This window comes from Anthonomus grandis, chromosome 1 (genome assembly GCF_022605725.1).
Source record: "Anthonomus grandis grandis chromosome 1, icAntGran1.3, whole genome shotgun sequence".
NCBI classification, from domain to species: domain Eukaryota; kingdom Metazoa; phylum Arthropoda; class Insecta; order Coleoptera; family Curculionidae; genus Anthonomus; species Anthonomus grandis.
The window spans coordinates 33,646,955-33,662,130 of NC_065546.1; the positions used below are offsets into that span (position 1 = coordinate 33,646,955).

At 33.4% G+C, this 15,176-nt stretch overlaps 1 protein-coding gene across 1 annotated transcript in view; it reads left to right on the forward strand.

The window, feature by feature from the left end:
- The window catches only part of LOC126744826 (uncharacterized), a 57,293-nt gene that overhangs the window by 14,486 nt on the left and 27,631 nt on the right, over positions 1–15,176 (forward strand). Inside the window, 2 exon segments of the mRNA XM_050452383.1 lie at positions 3,893–4,045; positions 10,862–11,059. Of these exon segments, the coding sequence (XP_050308340.1) occupies positions 3,893–4,045; positions 10,862–11,059 (351 nt within the window).

Genomic DNA, 15,176 nt, shown 5'->3' on the forward strand with positions numbered 1-15,176 from the left:
TCATATCCGATACGGGTTGCCATTTTGGAGTTTGTGCTCCAAGGGACTCCTTAGCATCATTTTTACTATTCAGAAAAAAGCATTAAGGTATCTGTGTGGTGTTGGTCTGAGAATCTCTTGTAAACCTCTTTTTGTAGCTGAAAGAATTTTAACAGTTTTCTCACTCCTTATATTGGAAACTGCTACACTAATACATAAGTCCGTTAGTCCACCATTCTGCAGCAGTCATAATTCTCTTCAAGTAAACAACTTATCTCTTCTAATCCCCACCTCCTCATTTACGAGAAACTCTCCTATATTTATTAGTCGTAAAATATTTAATAATGTTCCTTTTTTGATTAAGACTGTTACAGGCTTTAAAAAGTTTAAGAGGGAACTAAAGAAATTAATCTTTCCAAAAGTTTACTACAGCATTGAAGATTATTTTAACGACACATTTTAATATCTAAAATTATTATAAATCTGTTGATTAGATTTTTTTATTATTCTTGTTTTATGTTGGATCTTGTCTTTTCTTTTCTTCTCTTTTAGTTTTTTCTTTGAATATATAAAATATGCTCCTATGTAAAATCAAAATCGATTCTGTATCCTGTTTTTATACTGTATCCTGTATAACCAAATCACTACTAGTATGATAAATTCTAGGATTAGGAAGCTTTTAGCACAAGTTTGTAAACTTGACTTTTCTATATTTCTATGTGCTATGCTATGTTCTCCAATATTTTAAACCTGTATATATTGTTAGTCCTATGGTTGGAACCTTTGGTGTGACACTCAAATTATGAGACAGTTTTACCACTAATCCAAACCTTTTATTTTTACTCAGCTTAGGTCGATAGCAGTTTAAGTCAGTCTTGTCAACAACATTTTTTATGTTATCTGAAAATAAAGTAGGGTAACACACCCAACGTTGGCACTCAGCCTATTGTTGGCACCCCGTCTAATTTTTTGCAGAAATTAAAATGAATCTGATAATATTATTGTCAACTTATTAATTAAGGTAATTTTGGCAACATCGCCGCGACTAGTGAACCGCCAACGCGGTATTATTTATTATTCCTTAAGTTTAAGTAAAATTGCGAATCGAATTTGACGTGTCGTGCGTGAAACTGAAACAAGGAATTTATGATTTTGTTAAGGGTTTGGTACTCATAACTAATGTGAAAACTTAATGACTTCTTAATCAAATAGTTATTTTTCTTGTTGATGATATTGTTAACTATCTTTAAAATGCTTTTCGTTTAAAAAAATACATATTTTTTAATATAAATTAAAATTTGTAGGATGCCAATGATAGGCAGAGAAAAATGTTATATTACCAGTGGTTGGCACCTATGCCAATTATTGGATTATTGCTGCTAATAATATTCTCCCAATCATTGGCACCCTATTCTATCTTTTAATTTTTTTGGCTAAGATTAGTGAATCATCCATTCATGAAACTACGAAAGGAAGATTTTGCTCCTATTTTGTACACGGCAGTGGAAAAAACTTGATGCAACAACTATATCAAACGGCTTCAAAGCATGTGGATTATTTCCTTGGGACTCCAATGCAATAGACTATACCAAGTGCCTAGGAAAAAATACCCATATTATTGATAGTGTAGGAGAACCAGACGCAAATATTAGTGAAAGCCAATCAGAAAAACAAATAAGTTTGAATTTGTTCAAAAAGCTAATAGGTGATAGAAAATTTATGGAACTGGGACAGGCGGGAATGACATCGGACAACGAGAATTTTGCAGCCTTAAAAAGATTATTTAACTTCCATAATGAAATAAGTGAAGAAGATCTTTTTTCAACATTCTTTAGGCAAATGGCAGAAGGCGATTTTGAAACAAATTATACAGAAGAGGAAATAGCAGATATGTCTATTGTTTTAGAAGGGAAAAATTATAATATCCTAAGACTTTCAGACCTAAATAAAGAATAGTTCACCATTGAACCTACAGTTATTGAGGTAATCGACACAAATATAGAAGAAAAGCAGAAGAATAACGCCAATTAAAAGATTAATACTGATGCGAAATTCTAACACCAGTTGATAATGTGTCGTCCGTAGAATTATTTTTACCTAAACCACAAACACCTGAGGGGAAGGACTAGAGCAGTAAGCAAAATGCCTTATGTTATTTCGTCGTCGGGTTTCAAAAAGATTGTTGAGGAAAAAGAACAACTTCAGAGAGAAGAGGAAGAGCAGAAGAATCAAAGAAAAGAAGAGAGACTCAAGCGGCAGGCTGCAAAAAAGACAGAAGAGGAAAACAAAGGCAAGACTAACTGCAAGGAAGGATGATCATCAAAGCCATGTTAGAAAAATTTTCAGTTCCCCGCCAAAAAAGCGTCTTTCTCTCTACACACCTTTGACGGCATCCACTTCATCAATGGAGAATTTGTTACAAAATAAAGTTTGCTATGTTTGCGTGAAAAATATAAACAGGTCGAAACCAGGACTTAGGTGTAAAAATTGTACAAGAACATAATATCATGTAGAATGTTTGGAAAAGAAAGGTCTATATAAAAAAGAATTTTTTTGTGCCTCTTGTTCATCTAAGTCTTAGGCTGCTTTTTGTAAATATTTTTATAAGACATTATATTATTAATCCTACTTTTAAGTGTAACTATTCGTTTTGTAAACCTTTGAATATTCGCTCGTTATATTTATAAACAATATTATTTTGATATTACTTTTAGTGCTATTACATGTTATAATCAAGATCAATTGTTGTTTTTTTAACAAACCGATATTATATTAATAATATCATAACATTTTTAGTCATTAATATTTGAGGTGCATAGTGGACAATGTGCCAATAACTGGTGAGACAACTACTGGGGGGGTGCCAATAACTGGAATAATTTCGGATGCCAATGACTGGGAAAGCGTGCCAACAATTAAGCTCTAAACTTTTTTTTACCTTTTATTATTTTGTTATTATAATTAAAAAAAATTTTTTTTGTCATTTGAGAATAAAGTAGAATTATCAAAGAACATAAACTAGTCACCAGCTGACTAATATCAATTTTCTGAAAACTAGTGGATATGTGAAACCTAAGAAGTCCTTAAGGTGCCAATAACTGGGTGGTTTACCCTATATTTAATTTAAAGAAAAAATGATTTTCTAAAGAAATTCTGGCCTCCCTGTTGTTATTGTAGGCCCGCAATATAATCTGGTGACCGAGGCGGGCCTATATGGTACCCTCCAGGCCGTTGTCTTCGCCAATTAATCAAATAATATTCAACGCGCTAAACGTCTTACAATGTCTGTTTTAAAAATAATGAGTGACGTGTGGCAATTACTCTCTAAATCGGTAAAAGATCTCATTGAATAACACCCATAAGCGTGATTAAAAAGAAGAAAAAATCGGTGAGTTCCCACGAACTAGAAGGTTTCAGTGGGATTGCTATCGCTTTAAGACCGCGTTGTGTAACCGTAATATCTGGTGCATTAACGAGCGATAGGTATAGAGGCAAATGCGATTTTAAATGCGACTTTACGCCGTTTCCTCTTATGTATTAAATTGTAGATATTTTATATACGACTAGATTTTATATGTTAGGTGCTCAGTAAAAAGTGATATATGATCCAATCCGCTGACAGCACAATGAGTCACATATCAATTATATGCAAAACCGTTTTACAAGAGTGATACAAAAATGGGAGCCGCCTCATTAAAATGCAACGAGAGTGACGCCATCTATTAATCTATGTTCTTTGACCATTTAATTCCATAGAATAGGAAGTTCTTAGTTGTGCAATTTCAAACGGCATCTGTCTAATTTCCAGATTAAGGTCTTATATATCATAGCAGTTCAATATCCTACCTATAAATTTGATTTAGCTGAGTCTAAGAGATGGCGCTAAGCTTATTAATAATGGTATTTTTTTTAGGTTAAAGATGAAGACTCTCTACCAAAATCCCTATGTAGTAAGTGCATGGAGCAACTAGATTCGTACTCAAAGTTCAAAGAAGTAGCAACGAAAAGTGAGGAACTTTTGCAAAATTTTATTTCTTACACCAAACAGCTGAACGGAACTGAAGAGGTAAGAATTGATTACTAGAATCCTCGTCATTACATTATAATAACGTAGTTCGAAATTTCGCATTATTCTAATTTTATTTACCCGTTGGTGTCGTAAACAGGACGATCGCAGCATAAAAGTGGGAATTTTTCAGAATAACTAAAATTATTATTATGAAACTGGTTTAATGAGAGCCAACAGTAATAAAAGTTTAAACAGAAAATAAAACATGTCATGCGTGTAATATTTTATATTATTACGTCGTTATCTGTTAATCTATTATAAGATCAAAAGTAATCGTATACTGGACGAATGTCGAAATCTCTGAATAAAAGCGCCATTATATTAAATATACTAGGAAATACGGAAATTAGAGGCATGTTGGCAACGTCGCAGTAACAGGCAATATTATCATAGTCTCCTTGATTGTTGATTTCCTGTCAACGCTTGTCCATCTTTTAACCTAAAAATCGATCGCTCTGAAATCTGTAAATGACAATGCTATGGCATTAATGGTGATTGATAGTTAATACATATATAATACAAACTAAATACATCCCAGGCAGCAATGTGTTAAATAAGCGTTAAATGTCCAAAATTTACCGACGTTGATTTACGTTTTAACAGCTGAATCAACGTTGACGGGACGGTACAATGTCATAATTGAGACAACGCTGTTTCTGTTTGCTTTATCTTTTAAAAATGGTTATTATAAGGCAAAATAAACCACTTTATTTTGACTACAAAATTACTTTTAATGGTTAACATAAAAACCACAGAACACAAATATATAGAAAGTGCAGGTTGCCGTGTTAACGCGAAGAAATTTTGGCCCTCTACTAAAGGTGCAATAATTCGAACTAATCTTGACATTTGTAAGCCATAACTATTGGCAACCCCTCTTAATCAGTTTTGGAAGAAGGCGTGATCAAATCTGCCACCAAATTTGAATATAGTGCGGGAAATTCTAAGACGGGCCCAACTTAAGAAAACTACTAAATGTCACAACCTGCGGGTACTGCACTCGATTAAAACAGATTGTCATCAACACTTGTTCTTTCACATTTGAAGGGCACAGGGGTAAAAGGGGCTCATTGCAATTTTACTCAAAACTGTGATATTTTCAGGATTATTAGTATTTCATATGTACTTTTACCATATTCCAAACTAGGTAAAACGTGCTCATTGAAGAGAAAATCTGCTTTAAAAAAAAAAGCTATACACGGGTAGAACGAGCTCATTTATCGTGTAAACCGAGCAAAAACGGGCTCATTGTAGAACTGAGCGCGTTTTTGCATGCAATGCGTTTCAACCATGCTATTATTACAATTAATTTGTTCCAATGTTTAGTATTATTGCGTCAGTTGGTCGGTCTACTAGACGAGAGCGTGCTTGTTTGTTTTCTTTTTTTTTTGTTTTATCCTTAAAACTCAAAAAGTTCTCATTATGGAAAGTGGTGGACATAGCAGTGATGAAGAATTAAACCTGAAAAATAGTGTAATGGAGCCTAGGAGCAAAAAAAGAAAATCTTACGGCAGATTAAGGGACGTTAATAAGAAAATGAGACTCCAAAGTCATGAAATGGGCCCTGATTGCAATTGTTTAAAAAGTGTTTTGATGTTGTACCCAGTGATACAAAATGTAACATATTAAAGCATTTTAACATGCTTAGTTCGACTAATGCTCAAAATTCATACCTTAGTGACTTAATATCAGTACTTCCGGTTCAACGTAAGACATTGAGAGAAGGTGCTAAGCACTACAGTGCATCCTACAAGTACAGGGTGACAGCTCGCACCGCGGTAGCAGGTAGCACGGAGGAATTTGACGTGTGCCGTAAAGCATTTATTGCTATACATGGCATATCAAGAAAAAAAGTGGAAATTTTGATAGCAAGCTTGAAGGAAACAGGATATGCTCCTGAAGATAAACGAGGTAGGCACCCAAACCATTCTAATAAGCTTCCAGTAGAAACTATAAGCCTAGTCAGGCAGTATATCAATTCATTTAAAGGTCGTGGAAGTCATTATGGCCTGAAGGACTCTTCAAAAATATACCTTTCCGAAGAGCTAAACATCAAGAAAATGCATAAAATGTTTAAGGAACTTCACCCTGGCAATAAAATATCGTACTAGTCGTACAGGCAGGTGTTTTGCCGTGATTTCAATATCTCCTTTGGTTATCCACGAACGGATAACTTGTAGCAGCTGTGATGAGTTCACAATAAAAATTAAAAACTTAGAATCTGAAAAACTGGTGAAAAACTCATCTGAGGAGATCTTACGGATATCTAGGGAGATGGAGAGATTAACTACAGAAAACGCGTTATATAAGAAAAAAGCGGAAACTTTTTATAGTAGGAAGAGGATGGCTAAGATAAACAGTAAAAAAAATCTAATTTAGAGGCCTAGTCTAATTTTGATTTTGCCAAGATCTTCCAGCGCCAAATATACCAACAAATGATACTTATTACAAAAGGCAGCTATCAACATAGGCATTTAATGTTCACGTATTGTCTACCTCTGAGAGCTATTTTTACGTCTATCCAGAAACCCAACGGAAAAAGGGTTCAGATGATGTGTGCTCACTGCTTCATAATTTCATATATAACCATCTAGATCGAGAAGTAAAGCACCTACAAATATTTTGTGATTCATGCAGTGGCCAACAAAAAAATTTTACCTTTTTTCGTTTTCTTCATAACTTAGTCAACAACGAGAAAAGGTTTGAATCAGCTTTTATCACGTTCCCCATTCGAGGACATTCCTATATGGAATGTGATAAGAATTTTGGCCCCGTAAACCAAAAAAGCAGAGCAGATCTTCCCAAAGACTGGTTGAAAATATTGGAAGAAGCCCGCCATTCCCCAACTCCATTTACGGTTATCGAGGTCAATCACACCTTTTTCCGCAGCTGGGGAAAATTTCTTGACAATAGTTACGCAAAAAAGTCGCCATTCCCATCTAGACCAATCAGAGAAATTAAGATAAATAGAGGACCTTTGATACAGTATCGCACTACATATAATGGATGTTGGGAGTCAGCTTCGCTGCAAGGAAAAAACCGAAAGTCTTCGCGATTAGCTGTTCGTCATCTTCAAGACAACGAATTTATGCTACCTGAGTTAAGTTATGAAGGTACACATTTTTTTATTATTATTAAATCTGTTTTTTACGTATTTTATTTATATATTTAGGGCAGCTTCCAATATCTGCTGAGAAGTTTCGGGACCTGCAGCATTTAAAAAAGTTTTGCAACAAAGCAGCGCAAGACTTTTTTTCAAACCTGCCGCATCACTAATTAACGAATTGATAAATTTTAAGGATAAGGTCGGTTTTATAGATCTACAACAGTAATATCTGTTATGTTTTTAGGAATATTGTTTGGAGCCTTTGGCACTAACGACGATCGAGGTTATGATTACTGTGAAAGAACAGGCTCATTTCAATAAAATGGACCCCTTTTTCCCCTGTCACTTTTGTACCTGTATGCGATTTTATTATTTTTTTTTGTACTGAACAAACAGTCTCAAAACACATAGGGAGTTTGTTTATTGTTTTATCTTCACAAAAAAAAAGTTAATTGATTGAAAAAAGCAACATAGCGTTCGTAAGCTAGAATTTCAACCTTAAAATCGCCCTGCTGAAAAATCACAAAAATGCTCATGAGCTCCTTTTACCCCTGTGCCCTTCATTTCCTTTTTATATTTCTTATTTTACAAAGAATTTGCATAAAAAGAAACAAATTTCTCATACACAAATCTATTTTAACCAAAAGAACACCAGCTGACTGCAATTTAATGTAGTTTTCTAAATTGGACAAAAATGTATAGAAGAAAACCTGCAAATTTAACTTTTGAAACCAAAAGAACTAAAAAAACCTTCGTTCCGTTAAACAACTTTTTCTACTACAAAAAATAATATTTCTTCAGTAATAATGCATATTTAAATTACAGGTATAAAAATAAAACACAACTGTATGATTTTATGTACACAAAAATATATTTTTTAATCATCTGGAAAATAATAATTCAAGATTTCAAGTATTCTAAGACAATATATAATTAACATTGCTAATTTATTAAACAATATTAATAGTCTGCGACATATTCTGTATGTGTACCAAAAACTGTAATAAATAAATAATTAGTTCAATAATAACAATAAATTTGAAAATAGTAAATTTGTCTAAACTTCTAAATAGAGCAAAGAATGAACATGATGAATATGATAAGAACTGCAACTGGAAAGCTAATTATATCATATTTAATTTTATTTTCTTAAATTAAACATAGAAAAAGTATTAAGTGAAATGCAGTTTAATAATATAAAATAAAATAATAATATATAAAACAAAACCTAAAGTTGCTTAAAAAATAAACATATAGAATAGCAAATAACAAAAAATATAATTGTTATACTAATGCAGATGAGTGAGACTGATGCAATGAAGATGCTAATACAGAAAAACAAAGTACATATACATACATAAAGTTCTCTAACTGAAGAAAAGTCATATTCACAGTGCACAAAAGAAAAGATACAAATATTATTAAAACATCTTGCATTAATATACATACATATACATATAAATTATTTAAAAATCCAATTTACAAATACAACTAAGTATCTGCTTCCAGAAAATTGCCCACCAATACGACGGCATTTCTTATATTATGGTGCAAGTGATTATAAATCTTACAAGCAATATATGCTCTAAAAATCAACAATAATTAATATAAAAATCCCTAGATAGGTCATGTACACCGATTAATAAATTGCCGGTATAGTTCAGTTCAGAGATCTAGCCGAGTTTACATTGGTATAGTAAACGGGTTAGTTACTTGTACCAGTAGCTTGTAGGACAACAACTAACCCAATGTCAACCTATCAGGCAAGTACTTGTGCAAGTAGCCAGGACAGGCAAGTGAATAGCCAGCCCATCTATTTACTTGCTTACTAGCCTTCCCCTTCCACCAGATTTCGCACTAGCCAGGCAAGTAGTTTAGTAACTAGTCGAGTGTAGACGGGTCTGGACGCGCTTTGGCAAGTGAAAAAGCGAGATCAGTGCGGTAGGTAATTTTGTTAATTTTTATTTGGTATTAAAATGAAGTGGTCCGAGGGGGAAACCGTTAAATTTGTGGAACTTTATCGGGAATACGAGTGTCTCTGGAATGTTACCAAACTCAGTTACAGAAACCATCAAATGAGATCGGCAGCTTTGGAGAAATTAGTGCGAGATATGGGCGTTGATGGATTCACCGTAGCCGATGCTAGGCAAAAAATAAAAAGTCTGAGAAATACTTACAGCCAAGAGTTGCAAAAAATAGAAAAATCTATTAAATCGGGAATGGGAGCTGATGATGTATACACCCCAACATTAAAATGGTTCCATATTATGCACGCATTTATGAAAGAGACAAAAGAAAAAAGACCAACTCAAAGCAACATGGTAAGTTTACTTTCAAATTACAGATAAATTAATTAGTAATAATATTAACATAACTGAATTTTTTTCGGACAAATCTTTCATAATATTATTTAGTAGGTAGAAATTCTGAGGTTAGATTTCGTGTTCTAATTTTCATTGTACCGCAGTGTAAGGGATTATTCATTTATCTTGGAGTATTAACTAATTTCATAAAAACGTAGCACTATTTTTTTAATGGGACATTCAGCCTATTAAATGTTTGGATTTTCTGAACAGTTCTACGTTTTTTTTTAAATTACGGTTTACTTTAGGACTATTTTAAATTTCTATGTACAAAAAACTAAAAAAAGAAGTGTATTCTAGCTCTTTTATTTGTTTATTTACATAATAGTGTTACCTAATGTAGCTATTAAAATATAGGCCCTACAATTAAAAGTTATTTTGATTTCAACAAAATGCGTACTAAATAATAATAATAATAATAATAATTAACAGCGTAACTCATATTAGTAGATATAGGTATTTGTTTTTTGATAACACTAATAAAATTAGTAAATTCTTGCTTCTTGCCATGGTACTGCTCCTTCGTTGTTAACGTATCTTTTAAGGTAATCCCGGAAATCTCTAGCAAGTCGAGATGATTTGTAACCAGATGTTGGCCTTGCAAGATTTCTCAAATTTGACACCTCAGCTCTCCATTTTCCTGGAATTATTTCTCCCGTGTCTATATTTTCTTCATCAAAACAGCCTGGTGTAAAATAAGTATTTGAATCTGTTTTACGTAGCCAATTATGTAGGGCACAACAAGCTTTTACTATTTTGTCAACAGTTGCTTGGAGGCAATTTTTTTCTCAAATAATCGAAATCTGCTAACCAGAATACCAAATGCATTCTCAATGATACGCCTTGCGCGATACTCAGGCGATAATTGAAAATTTTTTCTTCTTTTGATAATAGCACAGAATTTAATGGTTTAGTTAAATACGTTTTTAGAGGGAAGGCATCGTCACCAAGTTCAAACAAGTTCCTTCTGAAAGTATGCCTTTTTCTAAAGCTTCGTACATCGAGCAGTTTTGAAAAACCCCTCCATCGGATACAATACCATTACATCCAACATCGATATAGGAAAAACAGTAATTGTGGTCTGCAATTGCCATGAAGACAATACTATTATGTCCTTTATAGTTGAAAAACTCTGTTCCACAGTTTGGAGGAGCTTGAATTAATATGTGCTTACCGTCGATAGCCCCGCAGCACCTGGGAAAATTCCATCTTTCTTGGAAACCCCTCTCTATCTGTTTGCAAGCTTCTAAAGTAGAAGGGACCTGAAAATAATAATCATTCTCAATAGACAGAAGAACAATGTTTGATTATAATATTTTAATTTTCGCTTTTTTTTCTTTTCAGATCTCGCAGCCAATTAGACAAAGTGAAGAAAATACGAAGAACGAACTGGAATCGGAACCTGGTACTTCTAAAGAAACATCAAATGCAACTTCTCAAACTACTACAACATCTGTAGTTTCTGAAGTTCGAAACCTTAAAACAGCTTCTCAGAAAGCAATAGCACGCAGTTCCCTAGCGGGATCAAAAAGGCGATACCAGGATTTATAAACCGCACTTTCAGAGCTTCGTGACATTAATTGTTCCTTACTGCAATCTGGTAATGAAGAAGATGAATTTGAGGCTTTTGGAAGATATATGACCATCGCTTTAAAGAAGCTTCCGTTACACTTGGCCCTACAATGTCAAAATGAGGTGCAGACTACACTGACCCGATATAGGTGCATGAGTCTTACTCCATCACCCTTTACGTCACAAAATCTACCAAGTCCTACTGATCTTCCCATTCTTCTGGTAAAACCTATTGGGGTTATCTCCAACAATTTACGATTTACCACCGGCACCTCTTGACCAACAACAGCAATCATTCTCGGCTCCTGGATACCAACTATTGCAATCAACTTCAGAACAGAATGTATCATTATCGTCTACCACATCAACAAATAATAATTTGCAATTTGAAAATGTAACCTTTGAAAATATTAATTATTCCGTCTCGAATATTTAAAAAAAAAGGTCGAAACGAACTTTAAGTTGTACACTTTCGTTCTGTATTCTTGATTTCATTTTACTCACGTAATAATGTGTTCATTAATTTCATATGTTTCTATGTTTAAATATATACATACATTTATAAGAAAAAAATTATGTTTAACTTACCTTTATATACTTATTCAGTGCATAATAAATTGCGTCGCAAACTTCTGGTACAGTACGATATTGACGTCTTTGGAACTCGAAAAAAATGTTGAAGGGTTCTATAGCTATTTCCAGTTGCCAAAAATTAAGGGTAACTTCTAATTTAACATGTGCTGGTAAAGCGTCTCTTAAAAGTGTATCGTTTCTTTGAATTCTATGCAGAACCATATTCAGCAAGTCATTAAATTTACTCGGTGTCAACCGAAGGCATAATTTATATTCTTCAGGATCTTCCATACGAAGTACTTTTAAAAGAAGAGCGGATGCACCTCTTGTCTCTATCTATCCACCTTCCAACCCATATCCTTTTCGGACGACATTCTTCTTCTTCAATCAAACTAATAGTTTTTTCAATTAAAATTATATTTTCAACATTATTCTTTTAACGCGATTTTTAATTATTAATTTTGAAATGCCCAAAGCATGACGCCGGCAATGAAAAGGAGTCATCTCATCTACTGCACGTTGGGAACTGGCTAGCGAATAATTACTTTTATGTGTAAACACCTACTAGCTTGTCCACTAGCGAATGTGAACTGTCCTGGATATACTTGTACAAGTAACTGGTACAACTAACTATACCAATGTAAACTCGGATTTAAAGGTGATAGACCCATCCTTAAAGATCTCGTTAAAAACACGTCGAAAGTAATACAAAAACTGCCCAAACATTTATTTGGGTACGGCCCCGTAATTCTTAAAATCAGTGGGATAGAGAGAGATACACAATCACTTGCACAGCCTAAAGTAGGAATCGCCAGAACGCACGTGTTTTATCTTTGTTTAATAGATTGGCTAAAAAGAGGTGACAAGTCTGTGAGTGCTAGAAGTGTTTAAAATATTTTGTAAGATGCTTGGATTTTAGTCCGGGGTCAATTTTTTTATATTATTTTCTTGTGATATTATTTTCTTTCTAAAAATTGACATTTTCGAAAGAAAAATAAAAAATAGTATAAAACATGGGGTTTTACGTTATTTAAAATGATTTCATAGATATAGACAATATAAAATGTTGCCATTTAAACATGTATATCATGCGACAATAAATATGACATTGGCGCACGGACTAGTTAGTGCGGCATCTGCGACACATCAAAGATTCTAATAGATCTCTGAACTGGACTTTATAGTCTGCTTTGGTTTGGGTCAAAACATTGAAGATAAGCTGAAATAAAAACCGACAAGTGGTACATGAAATAATAAAAAAAACAGAACAGTATAAAAGAAACTATACATATGTAAATGGAATATGTTCAACTAGTTGATACACAGCATATTTTATAGTAATAAATTGCCCATTAACAACAACATGATATAGAGTTGGCTTGTTTTCAGTGTACCTATTAGTTAACTCTTTTATAATGCCTATATTAGTACTACCTTGATAACAAATAGTTGCACAGATCTTCCTAATCGAGTGCAAGTCTTGCAGTTAATTATAAGATTTTTTACAACCTCCGCCTAAACTGTATGTTGTGTAAAAAATAGGACACTGGCATTTTATACATTTTTTAAAGATCTTGAATCATGAATACAAGAGCATTATATGTTTGGTTGGAGTTTTTACTCCGAGAAAGTTCCTTCACTGAATTTATCATAGCAATTGAGAGCTAATGAATTCTTTAGTTACTTGATTAAGATCACTTTCCATCATTATGAAGGGACATTAAAGAAGCAATATACACTGTTTCATTTTTCAGAAGTAACCTCAATTTAGATAACTTGCTCGTGGTGGATTTATGGACATTATATATTGCTTTTGTATAACAATAATTTCCTGTTCAGGAGTTAAGCTATCTTTTGAAAGACCAACAATAGTAAGAATGCCTTTTCTATTCCCTAGGAGAAAAGTATATTTATCAATAAGATTTGTTCAAATATTGGAGCAAACCGTGATAGTATTGATGGTGAACTAAGGAATATTTGATGGTAAATGAATACGTATATAACGTATTGCGAAAAAAGGTAGCAACATTGAACTTTCTTGTTATATATCTTTTAGTATTTATTTTATAAGTAAGGTTTATATATTATTTACAAGAATAGTTAGAGCCTGTTTATATTTTCATATTATCATATTTTTTGTATCATAATAAATAAAACACCAAATTATTTATGCAAATTTATTATTCAAAAATATAGCAACAAAAAATAGTTTTGATTCTAAATATAGTCTATTGTTCACTTCTTTCCAAGCCTTTTCCACTATTTCAAAGAGAATATTTGTATTAGAGCATGTTAGGTGCCTGATTTTGGTGTCAATGTAATGCCATAAATTCTCTATAGGGTTTAGGTCTGGCGATTGAGATGGCCAGACCATTACATTTATTTTTTCATCGGATAGCCACCTCTTAACAAATTGAGAAGCATGTTTTGGATCGTTGTCATGCAGAAATATGGCTGTTACTGGCATGACGTCATCCATATATGGCACTAAATGTGTTTGCAGAATGTCTTTGTACATGAAATGATCCATTTTGCCCACTATTCTTACTATGGGTCCCATGCCACGAGCCGAGAAACATCCCCATACAAGAATATTTCTCCCTCCATGTTTAACTGTGGGGCAAATGTACTTTTTTTTAATCTTTGTTCACTGGGGCGTCTGACGTACATCACTCCATCAGTCCTGAATAAATTATATTTAGATTCATCACTAAATACGACTTTCTTCCAATCAGCTACAGACCAGTGGACATGAGATTGGGCAAAGTGAAAACGAGCCTTGACGATCTTCTTTGAGAGTAACGGTTTTTTTGGCGGGGCGACGAGCAGGTAAGTTGGCATCAAGTAATCTTCTCCTTGCGGTACTGGAACTGAGGGTTACTCCTCCACCCTCTTTTAATTTTGCCAAAATTTGGGAAGAAGACAAAAAAGGATTTTCTTTGGAAATTCGTTTCCTATTTTTCGCTGCCTATCCATCCTCAAATTTGTTTTTCTGGGTCTACCAGGAATGGGCGCCGGTGCAGCTGTTCCAGTAAGGCGAAATTTTTTGCAAACTCTGGATACGATTGACCTATGAAGCCGTAAGCTTCTTGCAATGTCACTCTGCCTAACACCATTTTCGTAATGCTCCACAATAATTTTTCTTACATCACCAGAGACGGTTTTTGAGCGACCCATTTTAAGTTAATTCTGAGATTCAAAAATAACAACTTTACAGCAGGTAAATCGATATTTAACTGATAAAATAAATGCGAAACAAGAATGTTGCTATATTTATGCACATTGTCTAAATAAACAAACATGAAGTTCCTTACTCTGAATTGGCATTCTTATGATATCTCGGTATATTTATAAAAAATACAGAGGCGTGTACTTAAAAGTAAAGAAATAATATGGAATAAATAAAGGAGCAAATAATATTTTTGAAAACATCGCTTGTTGCTATATTTATGCACAATACTGTATGTGTAGAAAACTTATAATTCTATTCACAATTCTACACAAAATATAACTT